The 12981-nt window shown below is 42.9% G+C and overlaps 1 protein-coding gene and 1 pseudogene across 1 annotated transcript; both read left to right on the forward strand.

The window, feature by feature from the left end:
- The first annotated feature begins 73 nt into the window (after positions 1–73).
- On the forward strand, positions 74–1923 carry LOC124020676 (apoptosis-associated speck-like protein containing a CARD). Its single transcript, XM_046335918.1, has 3 exons — positions 74–464; positions 860–928; positions 1522–1923. Exons 1-3 carry the CDS (start codon positions 200–202, stop codon positions 1782–1784), a joined length of 597 nt encoding a protein of 198 aa, XP_046191874.1. The 5' UTR covers positions 74–199; the 3' UTR covers positions 1785–1923.
- A 2311-nt stretch (positions 1924–4234) lies between these two features.
- On the forward strand, positions 4235–5575 carry LOC124020667 (annotated as a pseudogene).
- Positions 5576–12981: the final 7406 nt, after the last annotated feature.

Below are 12981 nucleotides of genomic sequence, written 5' to 3' on the forward strand. Positions count from 1 at the left end.
TTGTAAAAATGGAATGGATTAGGCTATTTTGTTTCTGCTGGAGTCTGCTGATGGACCTCCCCTCGGCCTATGACGTGTGACGGTGCGAATTGTACAGTATCTTGAAGATAATACAGTCAGTAGCCTATTAGACAACAGAATAGAAGGCACGGAGCCGAATGTTACAAAACCTTGTTTAAATTACAGTTTGGCATAAAAAATGTCGAAAACCGTTGGCGATATATTAATTGGAGTCCTGGATGACTTGGAAGAGACTGACTTGAAGAAGTTCAGACGTAAACTCTGTGACCGCAAGCAGGAGCCAAAAGTTCGCAGGGGCATTGTTGAGAAAGCGGACCCCGTGGACTTGGTAGACATTCTGACCCGTACCTTCACTGAAGATGGGGCTGTGAATGTGGCTATAGAGGTCTTGGCTGCAATTAACTGCCAAGATGTCGCAAATGAACTAATGGAATTCAAGAAATGTAAGTCGAATAAAGTAGGAGGCACGTCCATTGGACATTTAAAAATATTTAATTTCATATCTTTGAAAGGTTTAAAAACACTTCAGTTAACCCAAAAGTAGTCTAGAACAAAACTTTATTTGATCTAGGGCCTAAATAAATTACATTGAAATGTCCATAACGTAGGGAAGGAAAACTAAAAGGAAGTTGACAGTTTTACTTTCACTTATGCGCGCATTCTATTTTGCTCTTCTGACCAGAATGATAGCATACAGTAGTATATATTAATTTTCAACTAAAGGTAGGCCTAATACATTCTGCAATAAACACATTTAGATTGCTTGCTGATTTATCTTTAGGCCTACTATTCAATATTTTTATTCGATTGGTGGCGTCTCATGAAGTCTATTTTACAGCTCCGGGATCTTGCGTAACATCTGGTGATAGAATGGAAAGTGCAACTGGATCAACGAAGATGAACCAAGGTAAGCCCTAACCAGGTGTTATATAGCCTAATGTCTAAATTAGGATGACATTATTAAAATGTATACTACCGTTCAAAAGTTTGGGGTCACTTAGAAATAGGCCTCTGTACTCCGATGTATTCCATTACAAATCAGCAGTTTCAAGCTACAATAATCAGTTACAACATTAACAATGTCTGCACTGTATTTATGATCAATTTGTTGTTATTTTAATGGACAAGAAATTTGCTTTCCTTTCATAAACAAGGACATTTCTAAGTGACCCCAAACTTTTGAACGGTAGCATATGTTTACTGTAATTAGTGATGGTTTATGGGGAAAAACATTCAATACCCAAAGTATTTATCTTGATGAACAATCACAAAAGTCCTTCCTTTTAATTTCTTCTCCAACATTCTGTAGGTGCTACTGCTGCCCTCTAGAATCTTCAACAGCATTTTTTCACTCCCCATAGCCTATTTAATCCTGTATGAATTAGAAAAAGTTCCTCACGCCTATCCTCGAATTTTCACACCCTACATGCACGCACACACACACACGCAACATTAACATCACTGCCAAAAGTCCCAAGCCATGTCCTGTCTCTACCTCAGATAAACACTTTGTGGACCATCACCGGACGGCCCTGATCGACAGAGTGAGCCAGGTGGAACCCCTATTGGATAGACTCCTGGAGAAGGGAATCATCACCCAAAACACCTACAGTGACGTGAAGGCTAACAGAACCACCCAGAGCAAGATGAGGGAGCTCTACGATGGCCCTCTGAAAGCATGTGGGCCTAAAGGCAAAGATATATTCTTAGATATCCTGATGGAGCTGGAGTCATTCCTAATCAGTGACCTGAAGGGGGAATAATGGAGATAGGGGCCATTCACATTTTTTTTAAGGCAAGCAACAAAAATGTGATGATAATAAATGTCCTCTGTTTTACAGTACATTCTTAAATTGGAAAAATGAATTGTCTCGAAAGTTTGCAATAAATGAATACATGTTATATTGGCCTCTGTTTTTTAAATTTTCATTAGCATATACTGTGTGGTGAATTCTGATCATCCAGCTTTTTGTAAACTCAACTATAGAAAACATACTAATACATGTAGTAACATAGTGTTATGCAACCTATACAAATTAGTGAACAATTAACGTCTGCTTAACGTAAGAGAGCCATTGACAGCCTGGTTCTAGATCTGTTTGTTCTGTCTGGTCAATTAGTTGTTATTCTTTGCATTAGGAGCGGCAAGGACTGGCATGATGATGGCACAAACAGACTGGTAACCAGGAGTGTATTTTTTAGTCTCATTAGAGTTTCTATTGGACACATTCAGGTAGGTCCCTCCGTTTCGTTCTTTCTGCTTTGTTTGTATCAGTCTTCTGTTTGGTTTATTTTGGTTGCTAGCTAGTGATTACAGGCTAACATCCATATATGGCTGTCTGTAAACGTAAATGTCATAATGCCGCGCTCATGTGCTAGTTGGAAAAAGGAAACTGCATTTTCGATTTACGAACAGGCTAGGTTGAGCTAGTCTGAACTAGGAAATGGACATTTCCGACTTCCTTGCTGGTTGTAGTTATACACGTGCTGCATTGGGGCGGCAGGGTAGCCTGGTGGTTAGAGCGTTGGACTAGTAACCGGAAGGTTGCAAGTTCAAATCCCCGAGCTGACAAGGTACAAATCTGTTGTTCTGCTCCTGAACAGGCAGTTAACCCACTGTTCCTAGGCCGTCATTGAAAATAAGAATTTGTTCTTAACTGACTTGCCTAGTTAAATAAAGGGAAAATTTAAATTTAAAAAATTAAATTCAACAAGTTAGCAATTCAGAAATGCCGTTTCCTAGTTCCGACCAACACATAAACGCGGCATTAGCCTGTTTTTAAACGTTCCAATGAATTCTGCCTTTAGTTGCATGTACTACCCATTCAGTGTCTTTTTTCTTTTTGGGGAGGACACATTGTTTGAATGGTAAATGACGAGACAGAGGCTTTGATGCGAGTAACCAGTCTTGTTCAGGTACGTCACAATTACATCCGGGTATCTCAAGCACACCGGTATAACACATGAGTTGCAGGAATGAACATGAACAACAGATGGCATCACTGTGCCATCTTTACACTCATAACACACATCATCTGTTTAAAAATGCAGGCCACTTGCACAAAATGTCATCTTTAGTAGGCTTGTGTGACAATGCTTTGTTTAAACAAAACAAATTAATATTGAACAGTCAACTCAATGTATTAGAAATAAAACGTAATAAAACAAAATCAATAGACCATATTAGCATATTCAAAAGCCACAATTGTTCACATTAGCTATTTGTCTTCAGTGTCTATATGTAGTTTAAAAAAACATATACTATGTATTTTTTATTAGCTAAGTAATACATTGCAAATGCAACTTTCGTATATACGGGCTCACTGTAAGATGTATGTAAACAGTGTTCTTATACTGTGATAGACATTGTCCCAACCCGTCTGTTGGCCTATCACAATAGAGGCTGGGCGTGGTTTAAACTTGCCCAGCCTATCGCAAGCACTCAGGCGGGTCCCTGCCTCTTGGCGCTTCTTGGAGTCCTCCATCCGTCGATGTATAGATTCCTACTGTTCTGGTATCACCCCCTAGTTATAACAGTTGCTCAGTTCCTGCTAATTGTGTTGTTCAGTATTTTTCCATTTCAGTTAAACCTCGTGATGACCACCCCTCCCTATCACAACTTTGTAAGATACAGCAAGTCATACCATGTGCTCAATATTGTTACATACCAACACAAGGACAAAGCATCTGCTGGGCTGTTATCTACAGTTTTGCAACATGCAGGTCACACCATGTTACTCAGTTCTTCTCACACACAAACAGGCAAGTAAGCAAGCAGTTGTTTCATCTCATAATGATGCTCCAGTGCACAAATGCAGACACCTCACACAACCAACATCAGATAATATTTAATCATATATATGCTAATGGCTATAATGTAAAATACAGAATCCAACATTAGCTTGATACTTTGTTTACCCAAAAGTCGCGAAGAACGATGCAGTTAGCCGTGAAGTTCAGCACGATTTAGCTTCTAGCTACCGGGGTAATAAAGATGACAGCTAGCTACTGGTGTTCTTTCATAACACAGGCATAGTTACTGTAGTCACCGATTACATGTCTGTGAGGTTACATGCTGTATCTTTAATGCATGTGACAGTACGTGTCAAATGAAGAGGTGCATAATTCCATCAAAAAGTGGACTACTACCAGGGTGGGTACCACCAATCTGTTTATAATATCATTCCACTCCTTACCAATCCCTGGCAATGACATGGAGTACAAGGAGGGGCATGTTAGCAAAAGTGGTTCTGGATTTCAGGCTAGACCGCTACCAAAAAAATGTAAACAATGGATCAAAAGCATCCTGTGACCTTTTCAAATGCATGTTTTACATTCCCATGCTAACAATTAAGTGTGGGAACAAGTACAACAGGCATCATCGTGTTTCTTGTCACTGTTGGGCAGGTGTGTGCCTCTGTGTGTCACCAGCAGAGATGAGTTACGCCATACAGCTGTTGATTTACGGTGGGGATTAATGCTGCTCCCCCTGGCCCGCTGGTTCCTTCTCCGCAAACTGTGTTCTGGTCCCTGTGTGAGCTGCAGCCTCAGCTTGAGCTTCTGGGTGAGGGTGAGAGTAGCTCTGCGCAGGTGAAAGAAGCCTGCCTGCGCATGGCCACGCTGTACCATCCGTTGCTACGGCAGACGAGGTACTGTTTGCGCGGGTAGAGGAAGCATACGGCGCCCTGCTGGCGCACCAGTCCAGAGCTGTGGGGGTTTGGTGGAAGATGAGGAGAAGGTGAAAGACGTGGCTCCTCAGCACTGCCACGACCTGAGCTATGAGGGCGTGGGCCCAGGGACGCCTAGCCAGCGTGAACGCCAATACCGGCAGTTCCAAGTGGATTGGGCAGTGGAGCAGGTCCTCGACTACCTCCAGAAGGAGCTTGAGACGGTGGCTGCAGCAGAGGGGGCGCTGGTGGAGTGGGACGCCCGCCAGCTCAGCCGGCAGATCAAGGTCACGCAGGCAGTGGAGAGGCTGGTGGAAGACCTCATTCAGGAATCCATGTCCCGGGGAGACTTCCGCAACCTGAGTGGCGCCGGGAAGCCCATCAACAAGTTTGAGCACAACCAGTACGACGACCTAATTACCCTCAACCGCATCCTCATCGACAACGGCTACCAACCACCCTGGATTGTCATGCAGCGTGACATCAGAGAGGACATTGCTCAGATCCGAGATAGACTGCTGTAGGGCTGGGCGCGGCTCACAGACCCCATGAGTCCCAGGGAGCATGCCCAGTTTCAGCAACTGTGTGGGGCGGTGGCGGAGGACCTTAAGAAACTGAAGTTAGACGTTGGATAACTTCAACCGGATTGCGACCCATGCTTACCATGCAAATGATCCACTTCAGTTTGGAGCACGAGATCGACCACGCAGAGACAGCAGCCATTCAAGGCAGACTGGAGAGGAAGAGGGAAAGAGTGAGGGAGTGGGAGAAGCAGAGAAGAGAAATAGAAAGGAGTGGTAGAAGATAAGATTAAAACACATCAACACTCTTAGCAAGGTGGCCTGCTGGCATGGATGCAGCATTTACTCAAATGAACAACGGACCATGAAGGCAAAATTAGATAAAAAAAGGATATTTCAAATCAAACTTTTATCTATAATCCATTTACACAGGTGTCAGTGTAACGGATGTGAAACAGCTAGCTTAGTTAGCGGTGCGAGCTAAATAGCGTTTCAATCGGTTACGTCACTTGCTCGGAGACCTTGAAGTAGTAGTTCCCCTTGCTCTGCAAGGGCCGTGGCTTTTGTGGAGCGATGGGTAACGATGCTTCGAGGGTGACTGTTGTCGTTGTGTGCAGAAGGTCCCTGGTTCGCGCCCGGGTATGGGCAAGGGGACGGTTTAAAAGTATACTGTTACATTGATGCTGTTGACCTGGATTACTGGTTGCTGTGGAAAAAGGAGGAAGGTCAAAAGGGGGGTGAGTGTAACGGATGTGAAACAGCTAGCTTAGTTAGCGGTGTGCGCTAAATAGCGTTTCAATTGGTTACGTCACTTGCTCTGAGACCTTGAAGTAGTAGTTCCCCTTGCTCTGCAAGGGCCGCGGCTGTTGTGGAGCGATGGGTAACGAGGCTTCGTGGGTGACTGTTGTTGATGTGTGCAGAAGGTCCCTGGTTTGCGCCCGGGTATGGGCGAGGGGACGGTTTAAAATTATACTGTTACATCAACACACTTTGAAGAGGATAAGACGGAGGTGTTGAATCATTTGTCTATTATGTCATTTGGAGTGTTTTTGCTACATTGGGTTGATTACAGTAGCGTGTTATAACACACAGAAAACTAGAACAAGCCACTACTACAACACGGTTACGTGACCTTACTGTAACTCAACTGTGCTTTACATGAATGCTACACCGTGTCAGTGTCTGGACCTGAGGACACAATGGTAATGGTATTAGACTGCAATAATCCGTTTAATGAATTCCTTTTTGTCTAGGTTTATAAGCTAAGTGATTCTAATTACATTGATTGGCTTCTTTGCTGAATGAAGGAATGAAAGCATAGAATACTCGATGTTCGTTATGAATGAGCAGTTGACTGAAACTACGTACTCAAATACAGGGAAACAGAAACCTCTGAAGATGTTTTCGTACACTTCCAGTCAGATGAAAAAATATTGAAATAGGAGGTAAGCTTTCGGGTCAGTCGACCTTTCGTCAGAGTCGATTGACCGAATGCTAAGCTACTATGAGTGGAAGTGTTCGGTGACTTTTTCCAGTTTTGCGTTTTGCCTCCCGCAACTTCACTAGTCGATTATAGGTGTGCGGTAGATTCTGCCTATGATTGCATTGCAATAAAAGAGGTACTCTAACTCAATCTCTTTCTCACTTGTCGTCGTGACTATAATATGTTATATTAGGTTTGAGAACATCAACACTATTATCTCCTCACGATCCATCCCAATCTATCCTGGGAGCTGCTCCAATGGCAGCAGGGTTGAAGATGACCATGGAGATCTTCCCGTTGTCTCCAATACGTGTGTCTGCCCCGTGCAGTGCCTGTGTGACGGCCCGTGGGAGGGTGAGTCCTTTGGTCCAGTCGTGGGCAATGTACTGGTGATACGGATCGTGGGAGCTCTCTAGCTTGTTGGAGCGGATGTAGCTCAGCATGATACCAAACTTGAAGAAACTAAACATACCTACCATCAGTAGAACTACACAAATTCCTGATTTTGAGCCTTAGGCATAGCTCCGCCCACTTGGCGAATGGCCTGCTGGGTAGTGTAGTTCTGAGAGAGTACTGGGACCGGTAAACCTGTGCCATTCAGACATTGCTGTAGGAAGGATAGCAGGAGAGTCTGCAGCTCTGTGCCGTTTAAGTGCAGCATTGCTGACCTCTGCTGTGGAAGGGTACTGCTGCTCTGTCAACTGATAAGGGAGGAGAGTCTTTGTCAGTACACTCGCCCAATGAGGCACACACAAAAACACACATTGCAGAAAGTCTAACACAGACACACCACAGCCAATTCGACATGAACACACATGAATGCTGTGGACCTCACTTCTCTGTTCTCTTGCTGTATATCAATGTAATTTTAGCTTTAGTTGCTCGTATAGCTTCTGCTTCAGTTTCTGTTGACCTGCCTGAGAGAACTTGGTGTTACACATCTGAGACACAAGTGTAGGACAAATTAGCAATCATAGAATAAATATGTAAAATGAAGAGTGCAAATACCTTTGGAAGCTCCAGCTATTGATGCTCACAAAGGCGCCAGTAGAAGATGATGATGATGGTGACCTTTTAAATAGAGTACTCCGTTGATTTCGAGGTCTTCATATCCCATAAGGGTATAAACTGTAAGCTAATCTGGTTCCACATACTCTTCCTCTCCAAGACTTCTGTCTCTCTCGCTCCCTCTCCCTCTTACACACATACACACACACTGTGGCAGACACAAAGAGCCTTAACCACGTCAACACGTTTAATGAGACATAGATGTCAGGTCAGAGGTCAAGGTCAGAACCTCCCCATGGTATGGTAGTGGTGCTGTGTGATTTACTCGTATGACCGCAGGACATCGTGGTTCAGTTCCAGACACTTCAGTACTGTTAAACCTGTGTGGTAATTTCTCTGTTACAGTTGTCTCCATAGCTATGATCACCTGGTCAACATGCTTCAGTGCTGTAAGGTGTATGGTCAGTTTGTGGTCACGTCTGTATTGTCATATCTGTATGGTCAGTGTATGTTCATGCGTGGTTGAGATGGAGCAAATCACAAATCACCTCCAAACGTCCTAGCTATCCTACTGCTTTTCCATGTGTGGGCGTGCATGCGTGTGTTATCTGGAGACTCACCTTCAGGGGCCTAAGCGGTGGAGTGAACATTCAGCATTGCAGATGGAATGAACAACATATTGTGTCAAAACTCCATTCTGCATGATAAACATATCCCAGTTAGTAGACCCCAGGCATTCTGCACCCAAGGAGTCCTTGGGATAATCTCATAATTTGCAGATAAAATATTGCTTGACTATGCCTTTAGATGTTTGGTGTAAGCCTATACAAAAGCAATATCCTATAATCCCATTGTATGTTTTTCTGTGACCTCTGGAATAACTGGATAATTTATCCTTACTGACTGCAACTTACTATTTCTGACTGCAATGAATATCAACGTTGTGTGGTCTAAATTCTCCTCCGATAGCAGAGTTTGCCACCTGCTGGTCATTTTGGATTAGTTTGTGACAGAGGACCACAGGCTATCTTGCAAATGTTCAAGACAGATACATCTGTCACGTTCGTCATAAGGAATGGACCAAGGCGCAGCATGCGTAGAGTTCCACATATTTTAATAAATAGAAACTCACCAAACACAAACAAAACGTACTGGACTGGACTGCTCACAGGCAGCCACACAAAAAAAAAAAAAAAAGATCCCACAAGGCACAAGGGGAAATGGCTGCCTAAATATGAACCCCAATCAGAGACAACGATAAACAGCTGCCTCTGATTGGGACCCATAACAGGCCAACATAGACATATGAATACCTCGATGACCCACCCTAGTCACACCCAGACCTAACCAACATAGAGAATAAAAAGCTCTCTATGGTCAGGGCATGACAACATCCTTCATACACAAAAGGAAAAGTCCTGAGTTTGTGAGCACATTTGATTAGATTTTGCCTTGCTCCATATATGATAGTTCAAATTCTGCTTACAAACACTACGAAGAAATATAGTGGCAGGTCTAGGCGATCACAATCAACACTCCCACCTGCATTCCTAAAACATGCTTAGGCAAGCCAAAGTATCGGTTGATCATGTCAAATAGTTTTTTTTTCATCGCTTTGGTACTATTTTCACAAGTATGTGATGAAATTTCACAACTCTAACAACATGACTCAAAAAATATCATCAAAAAGGCAGTTCATTTTTTAAAATTGTCATTATTGCTAATTGATTTCACATAGTGTTAACCACAAGTGGTCACCATATAAAAGGGTGCGTGTCAACACTTGCGATTTCTTTCAACATGGAGCAGGATAGACAGCAAGAGTGAGGAAGAAATCAGAGAGGTGGGCATGGGCCCCATCAAAGAGGTCGAAGAGGTGGGCATGGGCCCCATCAAAGAGGTCAAAGGTGGCCATTGCCCCCTTCAAAGAAATCAGAGAGGTGGGCATGGGCCCCATCAAAGAGGTCAAAGCGGTGGGCATTGGCCCCTTCAAAGAGGTGGACATCAGAGAGAGGGGGGCAGATGGCAGGGAACTGTTGTCTAGTGAAGTCCGGGCCATCGTCGCTGACCATGTGGTAAACAGAGGCCTTACTATGGCAGAGGCTGACAGATTTGTTCACCCCAATCTGGAAAGATCAACTGTCAATTCCATCATGAGAACATTTTGCCAAGAAAACCAGTAGGATATGCAGTAGGATATATCTGTAGGATATGCACCAATACAGAACATAGCTGCTATGGCTGACTTGCTTAAACAAATGTGGTTTCTACTGACAATTGAGATGTACAAACTATGACATAAGGGAATGATGAGCGGATAACGATGAGGCATTCCGCAATTTTGATTAAGACATTAATGAGCGAGCTAATACGGACATAGTCAATATAACTATGTGTTCAGCACTTTTGAAATGTGTAGCAACAGAATGCAGAACATGGGCTGCTCTTACAGTAGTCAGAACCTTAGGATTAAGGGGACATATAAGCAGACAATGAAACCTCTTACAGTAGTCAGAACCGTAGGATTAAGGGGGCATATAAGCAGACAATGAAACCTCTTACAGTAGTCAGAACCTTAGGATTAAGGGGACATATAAGCAGACAATGAAACCTCTTACAGTAGTCAGAACCGTAGGATTAAGGGGACATATAAGCAGACAATGAAACCTCTTACAGTATTAGATTACATTTCTCACAAACAGATTATAGGCTACTTGAGCAGTACCACCGAGTTAGAACAGCAACGTTAGGCGAAATTAAGAGGTGACCAAATTAGACCAAATAGACCAAATTATTTTGGTGAGGCACATGGGCTACTAACAGCAAATTAGCTACAATATACATATGGCACGGCGGTCTTTTGTCTGAAAATTTGTCATCTAAATCTGTCATTCTCTGGATTATTGGTGGGAACTCGGACAAAAAAAACACAGCCACTCCATTGAATAGCAGGCTAGTGGTTGCTTTGCAATGCTGCAGTAGTTAGCCACTGATTCCTTCCAAACGACTCTGTAGGAATTTGCGATTTCCAACTTAAATATATTTATGTCCAATGGCCGATGAGAACCGATACATTTTATCTTTAATTTCTCTTCATTATTTCTCTTCGTGTGACAAGGATTTGGCAGTAGATTGCTAACTTGATTCATGATGATGACTTCTAAGACTTTGAAAGTTAGGGTTTGACACGATCAGTTCAATCAAAGCTACTGTACATATAACGTGATTTGACTTCATTTTATCTGTGGCCAATGACCTTGAGTCTTCTTGGAAGGGCATTTGTAATATAACTTTATGGCAGGGCCCAAAGGGCTGAAATTTTGGATGTCTACCCGTACTAAGGATTTAAACTTAACGATGACGTAGTGTCCCCATGAGTGACAGAACACTGAGCCAATCACGGCGCAATGCTCCTATTTTTTGCTGGCTTGCCACACCACCACAGAAAGCACTGGGCTAGGCTAAGATACCTGCATTTTGTAGCTGCCTTAAAACAAAAAATAGACCGTATGTATGTGGCTTTATTAACTCGTTTTTCAACCACTTCTCAAATGTCTTGTTAACAAACTATAGTTTGGCAAGTCGGTTAGGATATCTACTTTGTGCATGACACAAATCATTTTTCCAACAATTGTTTATAGACAGATTATTTCACTTATAATTCACTGTATCACAATTCCAGTGGGTCAGAAGTTTACATACACTAAGTTGACTGTGCCTTTAAACAGCTTGGAAAATTACAGAAAAAGTATGTCATGGCTTTAGAAACTTCTGATAGGCTAATTGACATCATTTGAGTCTATTGGAGGTGTACCTGTGGATGTATTTCAAGGCCTACCTTCAAACTCAGTACCTCTTTGCTTGACATCATGAGAAAATCAAATTAAATCAGCCAAGACCTCAGAAAAACAATCGTAGACCTCCACAAGTCTGGTTCATTCTTGGGAGCAATTTCCAAACTTCTGAAGGTACCACGTTCATCTGTACAAACAATAGTACGCAAGTATAAACACCATGGGAGCACGCAGCCGTCATACCGCTCAGGAAGGAGACGCGTTCTGTCTCCTAGAGATGAACGTACTTTGGTGCTTAAAGTGCAAATCAATCCCAGCACAACAGCAAAGGACCTTGTGAAGATGCTGGAGGAAACGGGTACAGAAGTATCAATATCGACAGTAAAACGAGTCCTATATCAACATAACCTGAAAGGGAAGATGCCACTGCTCCAAAACCACCATAAAAAACAGACTACAGTTTGCAACTGCACATGGGGACAAAGATCGTACTTTTTGGAGAAATTTCCTCTGGTCTGATGAAACAAAAATAGAACTGTTTGGCAATAATGACCATCGTTATGTTTGGAGGAAAAAGGGGGAGGCTTGCAAGCCGAAGAACACCATCCCAACCGTGAAGTGGGTGTGGCAGCATCATGTTGTGGGGGTGCTTTGCTGCAGGAGGGACTGGTGCACTTCACAAAATATATGGCATCATGAGGTAGGAAAATTATGTGGATATATTGAAGCAACATCTCAAGACATCAGTCATGAAGTAAAAGCTTGGTCGCAAATGGGTCTTCCAATTGGACAATGATATAAGCATACTTCAAAAGTTGTGGCAAAATGGCTTAAGGACAACAAAGTCAAGGTATTGGAGTGGCCATCTCAAAGCCCTGACCTCAATCCTAACATGCTGACCAGACCGGACACGTTGCGTGCGCGAGCATCGCAAAATAAATTTAGAAATTTATGTTATTAAATTATTGCACCCACACTGCTCGCGCGCCAACGAGCGTCTGCGATGGCAAGGGCTATATTAGAAGTCATTCCTATTTCTGACGCAGATCGCACTGAAAGTCCTGCCTCTCCCATCTCCTCATTGGTTTATAGAAGCAGGTATCCACGTGCCATCTCCTCATTGGTTATTCCCACATGGGTGATTGAAAGACAAACTGTTTTGCCGGTAGTCGTGGTAATTAATAATATGAAAGTTTAGTTGCGATCACCATATAAGTTCAACGATGAAAAAGCCTGGAAGGAGGAGAGATGACTAGAAATGATTCGGTTGGCCGTTTTATGTGTGGATTAATTTGTCGGAGTAGAGGACCTTGTACAGTTCAGGTAAAATAACAACTCAATATATATTTATATCCCAGGACAAATTAGCTAGCAACAGCAAGCTAGCTAAATAGGACAAATTAGCTAGCAAGTGCAAGCTAACTAGCTAAATTGCCATACATGTTTAATGCTTTTCGACCTGTCTCCAAATTAATGTCATTGGTTCA

Source organism: Oncorhynchus gorbuscha, unplaced genomic scaffold, assembly GCF_021184085.1.
Source record: "Oncorhynchus gorbuscha isolate QuinsamMale2020 ecotype Even-year unplaced genomic scaffold, OgorEven_v1.0 Un_scaffold_874, whole genome shotgun sequence".
NCBI classification, from domain to species: Eukaryota; Metazoa; Chordata; class Actinopteri; order Salmoniformes; family Salmonidae; genus Oncorhynchus; species Oncorhynchus gorbuscha.

Excerpts from the sequence above, each read along its gene's own strand:
- LOC124020676 (XM_046335918.1), top strand. The coding sequence starts at position 200 with ATGTCGAAAACCGTTGGCGATATATTAATTGGAGTCCTGGATGACTTG. Across the intron at positions 465-859 it reads ACTAATGGAATTCAAGAAAT|CTCCGGGATCTTGCGTAACA; the intron begins GTAAGTCGAATA and ends TCTATTTTACAG. Across the intron at positions 929-1,521 it reads ATCAACGAAGATGAACCAAG|ATAAACACTTTGTGGACCAT; the intron begins GTAAGCCCTAAC and ends TCTCTACCTCAG.